The sequence below is a fragment of the Bos javanicus genome, chromosome 5 (assembly GCF_032452875.1).
Source record: "Bos javanicus breed banteng chromosome 5, ARS-OSU_banteng_1.0, whole genome shotgun sequence".
Lineage (NCBI taxonomy): Eukaryota > Metazoa > Chordata > Mammalia > Artiodactyla > Bovidae > Bos > Bos javanicus.
In genome coordinates, this window is record NC_083872.1 from 99076422 (window position 1) to 99091180 (window position 14759).

General features: G+C 36.7%; 2 protein-coding genes across 2 annotated transcripts; both read left to right on the forward strand.

The window, feature by feature from the left end:
* Window positions 1-906: 906 nt before the first annotated feature.
* LOC133248763 (taste receptor type 2 member 31-like) lies at window positions 907-6223 on the forward strand. Its single transcript, XM_061419073.1, has 2 exons — window positions 907-974; window positions 4364-6223. Exons 1-2 carry the CDS (start codon window positions 907-909, stop codon window positions 5322-5324), a joined length of 1029 nt encoding a protein of 342 aa, XP_061275057.1. The 3' UTR covers window positions 5325-6223.
* A 5749-nt stretch (window positions 6224-11972) lies between these two features.
* Window positions 11973-12890, forward strand: LOC133248947 (taste receptor type 2 member 31-like). Its single transcript, XM_061419205.1, has one exon. It carries the CDS (start codon window positions 11973-11975, stop codon window positions 12888-12890), a length of 918 nt encoding a protein of 305 aa, XP_061275189.1.
* The last annotated feature ends 1869 nt before the right edge of the window (window positions 12891-14759 follow it).

Consider the following 14759-nt stretch of genomic DNA (forward strand, 5'->3'; position numbering starts at 1 on the left):
CCACCACATTATTTCTATAAATGAAATTAAATCAACAAAATACTTTTTTAGGTAGAAGGATCTTATTGATGAGTGACAAAGGCTTAGTTATATAATTTTTTGTAGCAATTCCTATTCAAAATCTAAAACATTTGCATTCAAATATGTGGCTCACAGGGCTTCCCAGGTGGTGCTAGTGGTAAAGAACCCATCTGCCAATGGAGGAGACATAAAGACATGGGTTCAATCTCTGGGTCAGGAAGATCCCCTGGAGGAGGGCATGGCATCCAACTCCAGTATTCTTGCCTGGACAATCCCATTAACAGAGGAACCTGGTGGGCTACAGTCCATTAGTTTGCAAAGAGTTGGACATGACTGAAGTGACTTAGCATGCACTCAGCACATGTGGCTCAGAGGAGACGAAAGTACAAGTTAGTGGAAACCAGTTTGTCTCATTTTTGCGTGTTTACATACTGACTTCATCGTTTTAGTCATTTTCAGAAATGGGAAACTGCACTGGTGTCAAGGATAAGTGGACGTTATTAATGTTTACTATAGAAATTATATTGTAACTGAGTGTAAGTCATAAGAAAGATATTCATGAAGCTTTGTATCTGTTACAGAATTATTTGGTTTAACACTGAAATTTAGAATAAGCTACTCTTTTAGTGAAGATCTGAAACTATAGCAGAGCAGAATTTTGGCTGTACTTTCTGGAATTATGATGAACACTTTAAAGAAGGCATCATAAATGGATTTCAGTCTGCAGCTGTTTGATCATAAAGTTTTCAGTGAAGCACAATATCACAATTTCATCAAAATGTCAATTGGAATTAAGGTCTCTTTCTGACAGTGGCAACTTGTGTTAGGAGTGCTGAGAAGTGGGCTCACTGGATGGGTAAACTGTAAACTGCAAGTGGATCCAAAATGGGAACGTTTCATCAGCGGATTTCATCCTTTTCTGCTTGGCTGTGGCCAAATTCATTCAACTGTGGGTAATTTACAGTGGGGCTTTTTCCACATCTGTATGCTACCAGAGTGGAGAAATAGCTCCAGAAAGAATGAAGAGGATGAGCCAAAGTGAAAACAATGCCCAGTTGTGGATGTGTCTGGTGATGAAACGAAAGTCCAGTGCTGTAAAGAACAAGATTATATAGGAACCTGGAATGTTAGGTCCATGAATCAAGGTAAATTGCAAGTAGTCAAACAGGAGATGCCAAGAGTGAACATCGACATTTTAGAAATCAGTGAACGAAAATGGACCAGAATGGGCGAATTTAATGTGGATGACCATTATATCTATTAATGTGGGTAAGAATTCCTTAGGGAAAATGAAGTAGCCTTCATAGTCAACAGAAGAGTCTGAAATGCCATACCTGGGTGCAATCTCAAAAGAAACAAAATGATCTCTTTGTTTCCAAGGCAAACCATTCAATAGCAGAGCATTCCAAGTCTATGCCCCAACCATTAATGCTGAATAAGCTGAAGTTGAATGGTTCTATGAAGACCTACAAGACCTTCTAGAACTAACACACCAAAAAGATACTCTTTTCATCATAGGGGACTAGAATGCAAAAGTAGGAAGTCAAAAGATACCTGGAGTAATGGGCAAGTTTGACCTTGGAGTACAAAACGAAGCAGGGCAAAGGCTAACAGAGTTTTACAGAGAGAACCCATTGGTCATAGCAAACACCCTCTTCCAACAACACAAGAGACGACTCTACACATGGACATTACCAGATGATCAATACCAAAATCATATTGATTATATTCTTTGCAGCCAAAGATAGAGAAGCTCTATATGGTCAGCAAGAACAAGACTGGGAGCTGACTGTGAGTCAGATCATGAACTCCTTATTGCCATATTCAGACTTAAATTGAAGAAAGTAGGGAAAACCACTAGACCATTTAAGTATGACTTAAATCAAATCTCTTATGATTATAAAGGTGAAGTGACAAATAGATTCAAGGGATTAGATCTGAGAGAGTGCCTGAAGAACTATGGACAGAGGTTCATAACATTGTACAGGAGTTCAGCTCAGTTCATTTAGTCGCTCAGTCAAGTCCGACTCTGCAACCCCATGGACTGCAGCATGCCAGGCTTCCCTGTCCATCACCAAATTCCAGAGCTTGCTCAAAGCATTCTTTATAGTCCAACTCTCACATCCATATATGACTACTGGAAAAACCATAGCTTTAACTAGATGGACCTTTGTCAGCAGAGTAATGTCTCTGTTTTTAATAGGTTGGTCATAGCTTTTCTTTCAAGGAGCAAGTGTCTGTTAGTTTCATGGCTGCAGTCACCATCTGCAGTGATTTTGGAGCACCCCAAAATAAACTCTGTCACTGTTTCCATTGTTTCCCCGTCTATTAGAGATGAGCTGATGGGGCTAGATGCCATGATCTTAGTTTTCTGAATGTTGAGCTTTAAGCCAACTTTTTCACTCTCCTCTTTCCCTTTCATCAAGAGGCTCTTAATTCTTTGCTTTCTGCCATAAGGGTGGTGTCATCTGCATATCTGAGGTTATTGATATTTCTCCTGGCAATCTTGATTCCAGCTTGTGCTTCATCCAGCCCAGAATTTCTCCTGATGTACTCTGCATATAAGTTAAATAAGCAGGGTGACCATATACAGCCTTGACGTACTCCTTTACCTATTTGGAACCAGTCTGTTGTTCCATGTCCAGTTCGAACTGTTGCTTCTTGACCTGTATACAAATTTCTCAGGAGGCAGGTCAGGTGGTCTGGTATTCCCATCTCTTGAAGAATTTTCCACAGTTTATTGTGATCCACACAGTCAAAGGCTTTGGCATAGTCAATAAAGCAGAAGTAGATGTTTTCTGGAACTCTCCTGCTTTTTTGATGATCCAGTGGATGTTGACAATTTGATCTCTGGTTCCTCTGCCTTTTCTAAATTCAGCTGGAACATCTGGAAGTTCACGGTTCATGTACTGTTGAAGCCTGGCTTGGGGAATCTTGACATTACTAGCATATGAGATGAGTGCAGTTATAGTAGTTTGAGCATTCTTTGGCATTGCCTTTCTTTGGGAACAAAAGGAAAACCGACCTTTACCAGTCTTGTGGCCACTGCTGAGTTTTCCAAATTTGCTGGCATATTGAATGCAGCACTTTCACAGCATCATCTTTTAGAATTTTAAATAGCTGCACTGGAATTCCATCACCTCCACTAGTTTTGTTCATAGTGGTTCTTCCTAAGGCCCCCTGGACTTCACATGCCAGGATGTCTGGCTCCAGGTCACACCATCATGGTTATCTGGGTCATGAAGATCTTTTTTTGTATAGTTCTTCTGTGTATTGTTGCCACCTCTTTTTAATATCTTCTGCTTCTGCTAGGTCCATACCATTTCTATCCTTTATTGTGCCCATCTTTGCATGAAATGTTCTCTTGGTATCTCTAGTTTTCTTGAAGTGATCTTTAGTCTTTCCCATTCCATTGTCTTCCTCTATTTCTTTGCATTGATCACTGAGGAAAGCTTTCTTATCTCTCCTGCTATTCTTTGGAACTCTGCATTCAAATGGATATATTTTTCCTTTTCTATTTTGCCATTTGCATCATTTCTTTTCTCAGTTATTTCTAAGGCCTCCTCAGACAACCATTTTGCCTTTTTGCATTTCTTTTGCATTTCTTTTCTTGATCACTACCTCCTGTACAATGGCATGAACCTCCATCTATAGTTCTTCAGGCATTCTGTCTACCTGATCTAATCCCTTGAATCTATTCTCACTTCCACTGTATAATTGTAAGGAATTTGATTTAGGTCATACCTGAATGGTCTAGTGGTTTTCCTTACTTTCTTCAAATTAAGTCTGAATTCGGCAGTAAGGAATTCATTATCTGAGTCACAGTCAGCTCCCAGTCTTGTTTTTGTATTGGTTATCAGCAACCAATTTTTATTGTGTGTTGGTTTTCCTGGGGTCCCCAAGGAAATCTTAGATATTTTTGATAAGAAAATCATGAATTCTTTCTTTGTAAATCTGGCATGTGTATTGGGTTTAAAAATTTTACTTTCCAGCAACTAAATTTGTTGAACACAAATTATGGGGAGGTTAAATAGGGAAAAGTTGCAACACAATATGTTTTTATTTGCATGCTGGCAAATGAGAATTTTTATTTTGTTTCAACATCAGGTGAGCGATAACCCATCCCACAAATGTGAGTGCAAGGACACAGAGTGCATGAAGAGAAGTCAATATGAGCTTTTAGGTAATAGCAATTATTACGTCAAGACAGTACTGAGCTCTTTCATTTACATATGCTGGTACTTTCCTGCTTGACATTGGTCACAGAAGTTAAAAGAAGCAAGAACTTCACTGCACATCCCCAAATCAGCTGCCCAAAGAATTTAAGGTCAGAATATTGAAGGAATCACTACAGTGATATTAGACTTGGCTGTTTTTTTTCTAGACATGATAACTCTACTATCAACCATTTTTCCATCCTAGGAATAATACAATTTGTTCTGGGAAATTTTGCCAATGGCTTCATAGCCCTGGTGAACTGCATTGACTGGGTCAAGAGACAAAAGATCTCCTCAACTGATGTGATTGTCACTGCTATGGCAGTCTCCAGAATTGTTTTGTTCTGTGTAATGTTAATACATTGGTATTATATTTTGCTTCATCCAGCTTTATATAGTCTAAAAGTAAGAACTATTTTTCATGTTGCCTGGACAATAAGCAATCATTATAGCACCTGGCTTGCTACTAGCCTCAGTATATTTTATTTGTTGAAGATAGTCAATTTCTCCAGCCTAACTTTTCTTCACCTGAAGTGGAGAGTTAAAAGTATAGTTCTCATGATGCTTCTGGGAACTTCATTCATTTTGGTTTTACAAGTTGTAGTTATAAGCGTAAGTGGGACTATGCAGAGAAGTGAATTTGAAGGAAACTTCACACAGAAGACCAAACTGAGGGATATTTTATGGCTTTCACATGTGACCCTGCTCATTCTAGGAAACCTCACACCCTTTACTATGTTCTTAATATCTTTTCTGCTACCAATCTTTTCCCTGTGGAAACATCTCAGGAAGATGCAGCTCAATGGCAAAGGATTCCAAGATCCCTGTACGAAGGTCCACATAAAAGCCATGCAAACTGTCATCTCCTTTCTCTTGCTATTTGCCTTTTACTTTCTGGTTCTAATCATATCAATCTGGAGGCCTAAAAAACTGCATGAGGAACCATTTCTCTTGCTTTTCCCAACAGTCAAAGTCATCTATCCTTCAGTCCACTCATTTATCCTGATTTGGGGAAACAGAAAGTTAACACAGGCCTTTCTGTTGTTTCTGTGGCAGCTGGGGTGCTGGCTGAAAGAGAGAAAATAGGTGGGTATCATGTGTCTTCTAGCAAAAAATGAATTGATGGAGTCTGTAACATTTTATACTTTCTACTCCTTTCTTAATTCTGTATGTCATTGAGTAATACCCACAGGTTTACCTAGAAAAGTTTTTCACCAAAGCTTATTACAAAAAGTGTATTTTTGTGTGTGTTTAAGAAAATGGTGTTTACTTTACCATTAACTAAGATTTTTCAGGTAAGCAACACAATTTTACAAAATATTGTGCAATTGATCAGGGTGATGAAGCATTGTGTTTTTCACATATATCCATTGTTTGGATGGTAACGACTCTGAATTTTAAATTACACACTGAGGATGTATGGATGTCAGATTTGGACTATAAAGAAAGCTGAGCACTGAAGAATTGATACTTCTGAACTGTGGTGTTGGAGAAGACTCCTGAGATTCCCTTGGACTTCAAGGATATCCAACCAGTCCATCCCAAAGAAAATCAGTCCTGAATATTCATTGGAAGGACTGATGCTGAAGCTTGGCCACCTGATGAGAAGAGCTGACTCATTTGAAAAGACCCTGATGCCGGGAAAGATTGAAGGCAGAAGGAGAAGGGGGTAACAGAAGATGAGATGGTTGGATGGCATCACCAACTTGATGGACATGAGTTTGAGTAAGCTCTGGGAGTTGATGATGGACAGGGAAGTCTGGCGTGCTACAGTCCTTGGGGTTGCAAAGAGTCAGACATGACTGAGTGACTGAAGTGAACTGAACTGATGTATGTTTGGGATAGATATTATTTCATCATGGATTCTTACTTCATAGTCAATGAGAGTAATTAGAAATGTTGTTAGGAAAGGAGAATCACCTTAAATTCAAAAGTAATAAACATTTTGTGTATATTATATATGTGTGTAATAAATTTCACTGAAGAATATTAGATTTTTATAAGTAGGCTAAAATCTTAGAAAAAAATGAAATCCTAAGATAGGGGTGAGCTTCCCTGGTAGGTCAGACAGTAATGAATCTGTCTGCAATGCAGAGAGACCCACGTTTGATCCCTGGGTCTGGAAAATCACCTGGAGAAGGAAACAGCAACCCACTCCAGTATTCTTGGTTGGAGAATTCCATGGACAGAGGAGCCTGGCGGGCCCCAGTCCATGGGGTCACAAAGAGTAAGACACGACTGAGGGACTAACACTTCCGTGATAGGGGTGAAGAAGAAAAAAATAATCATGACTTGTTTTTAATGCTGTAGCGTTATCACACTCAGGAAAATAATTTCTTACAATTTTTGTATTATGATTAAAACTATATAATGAAATATTAATACATTTAATATATAATAGAAATTTTGTACCTTAGAGAATTTTTGTACTGTGTATCAGGATACATGTATACGAATGTCCCTGTCATTATTGTTCTGAGTAACTAGAGTTAAGACATCACCTGGACTTCCATCATTGGTAAGATGGATATAATAGAATGCTGGTATAAAACAATGTTATACAGCAATGAAATAAAAAGTAGAGCTACATGATGTCAGTAAAATTTATATAACAAAAGATCAACAAATTAGAGCTATATAGATAATAATGCACATTGGAAATTGAGGAGAAATATCAAGATTAAAAAATTCACTGGAATTCCAGACATACAAAGTTAAAAAATAGGTTGATGATAGTTTCTGAAGCATTACATTAGTGACAAAACTCTGAAGTAAAACAAATTAGTGATTACTATAGCAATTGGGAGTGTATGGAGGGTGGAGAGAGAAGAGAAATAGTATCAATAGAAAGGAATATATGGGGGAGGGTCTAGATACCTGGTGAAATTCTGTATTATGAGTCAAATGTGAAAGGGGTATTAACACTATAATTTTTTGATTCCTATGTATTTGTATTTCCTTTTAATCTCTATAGGTATTATGTTTTACAATAATGAATATGTATATAAAGCAGAAAAAGAAATTATTAAAAATAATATTAACCTGAAACCACATATGGTAGTATGAAGCCTGAGTTAAAATTTAAAAATAATTTTAATTAATAGAAAAAAGGAAGACATGATACAAGAATTATAAATCCACATTATTTGTGCTTTTTAAAAAATTATTAATTTTAATTGAAGGATAATTGCTCCACAATATTGTGTTGGTTTCTGCCATGCATCAGCATGAATCAGCCATAGGTATACATGTGTTTTCTCCTTCTTGAACCTTCCTTCCAGCTCCCATTAAAATCTCAAATTCAAAATATCTTAGTTTTCCTAGACACTTTTTGTTTTTTTCAAATACCCACTCACTCCCGGGTGGTGCTAGTAGTAAAGAATCTGCCTGCCAATGCAGGAGACTCAAGAGACATGGGTTCAGTCTCTGGGTTGGGAAGATCCCCTGGAGTAAGGAATGGCAACCCACTCCCGTATTCTTGCCTGGAAAATCCCATGGACAGAGGAGCCTGATGGGCTACAGTCCATGGTGTTGCAGAAAGTTGGACACAACTGAGCACACACAGACACACACACATTTTGAGAGCAAAATTTAGTGAATTTCCTATGAACTAAACCTAGATATAAAAAATATGATAGTTTATCTTAAAATTAAATAACAATTTTGTGCTTCCATCTATAATCAATCACACACTAAGAATGTGTGTGCGTGTGTATGTGTATGTACACGTGTGTTGATGCATATGTTTTTGTTGTTATAAATTTTTTAGTTCCTTGTTAGGGAAAAAAAGACATAGAAAGGTAAATTTGTTACAACTCAATACACGTTTAGTGGAATGTTTGAAAATGTTTGTGCATATGTTGTTGTACTTTGACTGCTTAATAAATTACCTAGATTTAATCACAGTAGCTAGAAATATAAATAAGCAGGTGAGAGAACTTAGCTTGCTAATGATGGTATTAAAATATGAAAGAAGATTGTATAGTGTATTATTGTATATATATTTTTTCATTTCCATATGAAAATTCAATAAAAACAAAGTACTGTTTGAGGTAACTTTAGCCATAATTGTCAGAATGTAAGTAAAGGAAAAAAACAGCAAGTAAATCATTAGAGTATGTCAGTTTGACGTTGTTCTTGATGACGTAGTAGGTAAAGATAGTCTTTCATGCTAGCTCTGATGCTGAGAATGACTGAAGTACCTAATAGGAAAGATTGGCTAGTGTTCACCTGTCACAGTGAATTTTGCCACTTTGGAAACTGGATGATATCACATCTATTAGAGTTCTCCCATTTCACTGCTGACATCATCATCATCACGAACTATGTCATTTAGTGATGCTTATAAATGTAACTTGGACAGTATCTAAGTAATTTCCTAAAGATTAACATTGTCTTAGCCTCAGATCAGATCAGATCAGTCACTCAGTCGTGTCTGACTCTTTGCGACCCCATGAATCGCAGCACGCCAGGCCTCCCTGACCATCACCAAGTCCCGGAGTTCACTGAGACTCACATCCATCGAGTCAGTGATGCCATCCAGCCATCTCATCCTCTGTCGTCCCCTTCTCCTCATGCCCCCAATCCCTCCCAGCATCAGAGTCTTTTCCAATGAGTCAACTCTTCGCATGAGGTGGCCAAAGTATTGGAGTTTCAGCTTCAGCATCATTCCTTCCAAAGAAATCCCAGGGCTGATCTCCTTCAGAATGGACTGGTTGGATCTCCTTGCAGTCCAAGGGACTCTCAAGAGTCTTCTCCAATACCACAATTCAAAAGCATCAATTCTTTGGTGCTCAGCCTTCTTCACAGTCCAACTCTCACATCCATACATGACCACAGGAAAAACCATAGCCTTGACTAGACGAACCTTTGTTGGCAAAGTAATGTCTCTGCTTTTGAATATGCTGTCTAGGTTGGTCATAACTTTTCTTCCAAGGAGTAAGCGTCTTTTAATTTCATGGCTGCAGTCACCATCTGCAGTGATTTTGGAGCCCAGAAAAATAAAGTTTGACACTGTTTCCACTGTTTCCCCATCTATTTCCCATGAAGTGATGTCTTAGCCTAGTGAAGAAAAAAAATTAAGTCAAAATGAGTATATTTATAAATTAAATTTTTTAGTTTAAAATGTATTACTTGCACAAATTATTTCATTTACTAAATTAAATTCCTTTAATAAAAAAGATAAACTAAATAACCTTTACGAACAAGCTCTTAACAGAGGGCTTTAGAGTGTACTCCAGTATTCTTGCCTGAAGAATCCCATGGAGAGAGGGCTACGGTCCATAGGGTCACAAAGAGCTGGACATGACCAAAATGATTGAGCACACGTAGCATGCATATAGGATGGTGTCACTGCCATCAATGTATATAGTTTGCTCATTTGAATGGTGTTTTGAGATCACATTTTATTTCTTGACTTTCCCCATAATGACAGACAAGCTGTTATCCGAGGAAAGTTACTCACATTATCTCTAGTAAATGAGGTTTTTGAGAAGCAAATATGATGTCAAAGACAAGAATATTTGTAATATATAGGGATATATCTAGCAAATGCTGATTGCTGCTGCTAAGTCACTTCAGTCGTGTCCGACTCTGTGTGACCCCACAGACAGCAGCCCACCAGGCTCCCCCATCCCTGGGATTCTCCAGGCAAGAACACTGGAGTGGGTTGCAATTTCCTTCTCCAATGCATGAAAGTGAAAAGTGAAAATGAAGTCTCTCAGTTGTGTCTGACCCTCAGTGACCCCATGGACTGCAGCCTTCCAGGCTCCTCCGTCCATGGGATTTTCCAGGCAAGAGTACTGGAGTGGGATGCCATTGCCTTCTTCTAAATGCTGATTACTATTATTATAATCATCAAAATGAAGATTATTCTGGTAAAAATAGTATGTTTCCTTTAAACTTCAATTACTGAGATTCACTTGTATAAGGTTATTTTTTTATTTAAATTTATTTATTTTAATTATTATGAATTATTTTCAGTTGCCTACCTTCCTTCACTTAGACCAAGTTGAATTATTGTTACTTTTTACATGTTTTCTTCTTTGGCTCTATAGTCAATTAAGGCTGCTGATTACAAAGACGATGATAAAATTTCATTCCTAAAATCACAATTTTAATTCTGAAAAATGGCTCTTAGAAACTCCTACTTGGGGGTTTTCATGCTTTTTAAAATTATTTTAGGGAACTCAGAGGTGAAACTTTGGTAGAGAATCTTTCTTGATCACCATTTAAGTAAACCAAATTCTATTCTTTCATACATATTATAACAAAATATTGCATCAGACATTATAATAAAAGAAGAAATAGTCACTCTTCTTGGCAGGGAAATCACATACTAAGTCATTTTAAAGGAATTTAAATGTTTTTCAGTGTTAGCTGAGGACCAGTGTGATAATAGAAGCTGGCATTTATTGGAATGGAAAGGAAACCACAATAAAAACAAAAAAGTACTTCAAAACTATTAGTTTTCAACCATTAATCATCAGTAGTGGTATTTGGGATGAGAGTTTTTTTTCACTCAGAAGAAATGTGAAACATACAAGATAAGGACTCTATTTTTTTTAATCTATGAAATTCATAGTTGGCATTTGGGGAAATGCATTGATTGGAATAATGAACTGAAGCAACTGGGAAGACACTGGAAAATCAACTTCATTAACCTCATTCTCACTAGCTTACCCATAAGTAGGTTATGTTTCTTAATCTTAGTACTGATTGATTAATATCTACTTTGATGCTCTACGCAGAGCTACATAACACTGATCAAACAGGGAAAAATAATATTCAATTTTGTGTAATGATCCACCACTTGAGTGTCTTGTTTGACATATGCCTCAGCATCTTCTCTTTCCTGAAGATAGCTACTTTTTCCCATCCTCTTATTCTGTGGTTAAAGTGGCAGCTTTGTAATTTCAAGGCAGACTCAGAAAGTATTTCAATTTCGTTTCCTAAAATGAGAGCTAGATCTCATAGTGCATGGTTTTAGGAATAGAACTCAGTTCCTGGGTGACTAAAAATAGTAGCAATTGTCCAATGTTGCCCACTTATTCAGCTCTCCAATTCCACCCTTTATCCCACATGTAAAATTTACAAATAGATCCTGATTCTGTCTAAAAGTAGTATATAGGGTTTTTGTGCTTTTTAAAAAAAAAAGTTCAATTTTTCTCTTTGTAAAAAAAAAAAAAAAAAGAAAGTTTCCAACACTATAGTAGATGTCTGTTTTGCATTACAAATCACCTCAAGATCCTAATGATTATCCTGATAATGTAGAGCATAATTATGATCAAGCTTGATCAAATTATTTAAGCTTTCACTGTGCATCCTCTGCACTGGGTTTCAAAATTTTCCTCACTAACAACAAAAGTTGATGAACACAAATTATGAAGAGGTAGACAGGGGAAATTTTGTAAAACGATGAGTCCTTATTTGCATCTGGCAAATGAGAATTCATATTTTACTTCAAAGTCACTTATGAAGTAATCCATCCCATAGTAGGGCACAAAGTATATGAAGAGAGCTAATTTGAGCTGCTAGGGAATAGCAGTGTTTTTCATCGAGATGTCATTGAGCTCTTCCAATATTATTGCCTGGTGCTTTTCTGCTTGACATTCATCACAGAGTTTGAAAGAAATAAGAACTTCACTGCACAACCAGAAATCAACTTCATAAAGAATTTAAGGTCAGAATATCGAAGGAATCGCAACAGTGACATTAGACTTGGATTTTTTAGACATGATAACTTTAGTATCGAGCATTATTTCCATTCTAATCGTGACAGAATTTGTTCTGGGAAATTTTGTGAATGGTTTCATAGCACTGGTGAACTGCAATGACTGGCTCAGGAAACAAAAGGTCTCCTTAGCTGATGGGATTCTCACTGCTCTGGCAGTCTGCAGAATTGTTTTGCTCTGGACAATATTAATAAATTGGTATGCAACTATGTATAATCCAGCTCTATATAGTTTAAGAATTGTTATCCGTGTTGCCTGGACAGTAAGCAACCATTTTAGTAACTGGCTTGCTACTAGCCTCAGTATATTTTATTTGTTCAAGATAGCTAATTTCTCCAGCCTAATTTTTCTTCACCTGAAGTGGAGAGTTAAAAGTGTAGTTCTCATGATGATGTTGGGGACTTCAGTGATTTTGTTTTTTCAAGTTGCAGTGTTAAGTATAGATGAGACTATTCAGACAAGTGAATATGAAAGAAACATCACTGAGAAGACCAAATTAAGGGACATTTTACACCTTTCAAATATGACCCTGCTCACACTAACAAACTTCATACCCTTCACTATGTCTCTGATATCTTTTCTGCTGCTAATCTTTTTCCTGTGGAAACATCTCAGGAAGATGCAGCTCAACGGCAAAAGATCCCAAGATCCCAGCACCAAGGTCCACATAAAAGCCATGCAAACTGTCATCTCCTTTCTTTTCCTGTTTGCCACTTACATGCTGACTGTAATTTTAACAATTTGGAATTCTAATGAGCTGCAGAAGGAACTGGTCCAAAGGCTTTTCCAGGCTCTTGCAATCACATATCCTTCAATACACTCATTTATCCTGATTTGGACAAACAGGAAATTAACACAGACCTTTCTGTCATTTCTGTGGCAGCCAAGATGCTGGCTAAAAGTAAAAGGAACTAGGTAGAGACATATATCTTCTTGCAGAAAATTAAAGGATAAAGTCTGTTACATTTTATATTTTCTTCTGCTTTTTGAAAAAATGTGTTATAATTGAGTAAATATCCAAAGGTTTACCTAGAAAAGTCTTTTACCCAAGCTAATAACAAAAAGTGTCTTTGTGTGTGTTTATGAAAGATATAAGAAAGATGATAAAATTGCATTCTTGCATTCTAAGTGACTTCATTCATGTCTGACTCATTGAGACCTTGTGGACTGTAGCCTGCCAGGCTCCTCTGTCTCTGGATTTTCCAGGCAAGAATACTGGAATGGGTTGCCATTTCCTTCTCCAGGGAATCTTTCCAACCCACAGATTGAATCCTAGTCTCCTGCGTCTCCTGAAATGGCAAGTGGGTTCTTTACCATTAGCCCCATCTAGGAAGTCCTGATAACAATATTACCATACTGTTAACCAATATATTTCAGATAAGCATTCTAACTGTACAAAATATTATGTGAAATTCTTCAGAATTATGAAGCAATGTGTGTTTCACCTACATATTCTATGTTATCACCTTCTAATTGAAAAATTTATGATCTACAGTTATGAATTTTAAAGAACTGACAACTTAGGAATTCATCGTTATTTTCACTCTAGTACCATGGTGTGTTTAGATTCTATTGTTTGAGCTTCCAATCATTTGGATGGTAATGACCTTCAATTCTAGATCACACATTGAGGATATATAGTTGAGATAGATGTTACTCCATCATCACTTACTTCCATCCATCACTTACTTTATGGTTATTCGAGAGTAATTAGCAACATTGTTAGGAAAAGATGCCCACAATAAAATTCAAGAATAACAATCATATTTAGATAAATTTTACATATTTGTACAATCAACTCTATAAGGAACTATTATATTTAATATGCAGACAAAAAAGCTTAGAAAAAAATCAGTTCTGTTATATGGATGAATAAGAAAATATTAATTATGGCTTGTTTTCAGGGCTGGTATATTTCCACATGCACTAAGGAAAGTCACTTTTTACAATTTTTAACTAAGAAGACATGTCGAAATGGAGATCTGATGTCAGATTATTCATTTTCCCCCTAAACCACCTGGGGCTTCCTCTGAAATGCTCATCATCTCTTCCATTTTGCTACCTAAAAATTCCTTTTAACCTTCAGACAAGAAGACACAGATCTTCCCTATCTTAAAAATACATTCCGTTTAAGAAAAGTAAAAAATTTTGCCATATGATTGAATGGCTTTTCTGCATGTATTAAAGTAGTATCTATGCTGTCTATGTAATAATTATAGGAAATGTCTTCAAGATCTGTTTTATAACAATCTCATGGAAAATGATGAAATAGAAAAAGTGTGTTGACATGGTATTGATAACAATTTTCACTAGAGGAAAGAAATGTATAATGTTGCTCAACAACTGAATTTACATGTCTACATTAATTCTTAGTTGTAAAATTATAAACACATGATCTAAACTTAAGGTAAGTCATTTCCACAGTGCTTGTTCATTGTGACTTATTAATCCACACTGACTTATTCATTCTTTTTAATTATCTCTCTGTCCTAGGACAATGTAAACCCTACAATGTGGGAATCATGTCTATCCTGTTTCCTACCCTATCCTTGGACATAAAAAACAGGCTATAGAAGAGTTCATCCAAATGATATTCTAGTCACTAAATGGATGAATAAACTATGAGGGCTGAAAACCAATGAAAATGAAACCAATCACAAACTCTGCAGGTCGCATGGATTTCCTAGTTCTCTTTCCTCACCATTCAGTTGCCTCTACAAAATCTACACAGTCTCAATTCCAGTTTCTGAATTAAACTGAGTAGACAAACTGCTAGGCTCTCATGCAT

What these genes read in the sequence shown, in the direction of transcription:
- LOC133248763 (XM_061419073.1), top strand. Translation starts at nt 907, where the DNA reads ATGGGAACGTTTCATCAGCGGATTTCATCCTTTTCTGCTTGGCTGTGG. An exon ending in CCAAATTCATTCAACTGTGG is followed by an intron (nt 975 to 4,363) that starts GTAATTTACAGT and finishes AGAATATTGAAG; the next exon opens with GAATCACTACAGTGATATTA.
- LOC133248947 (XM_061419205.1), top strand. Translation starts at nt 11,973, where the DNA reads ATGATAACTTTAGTATCGAGCATTATTTCCATTCTAATCGTGACAGAA.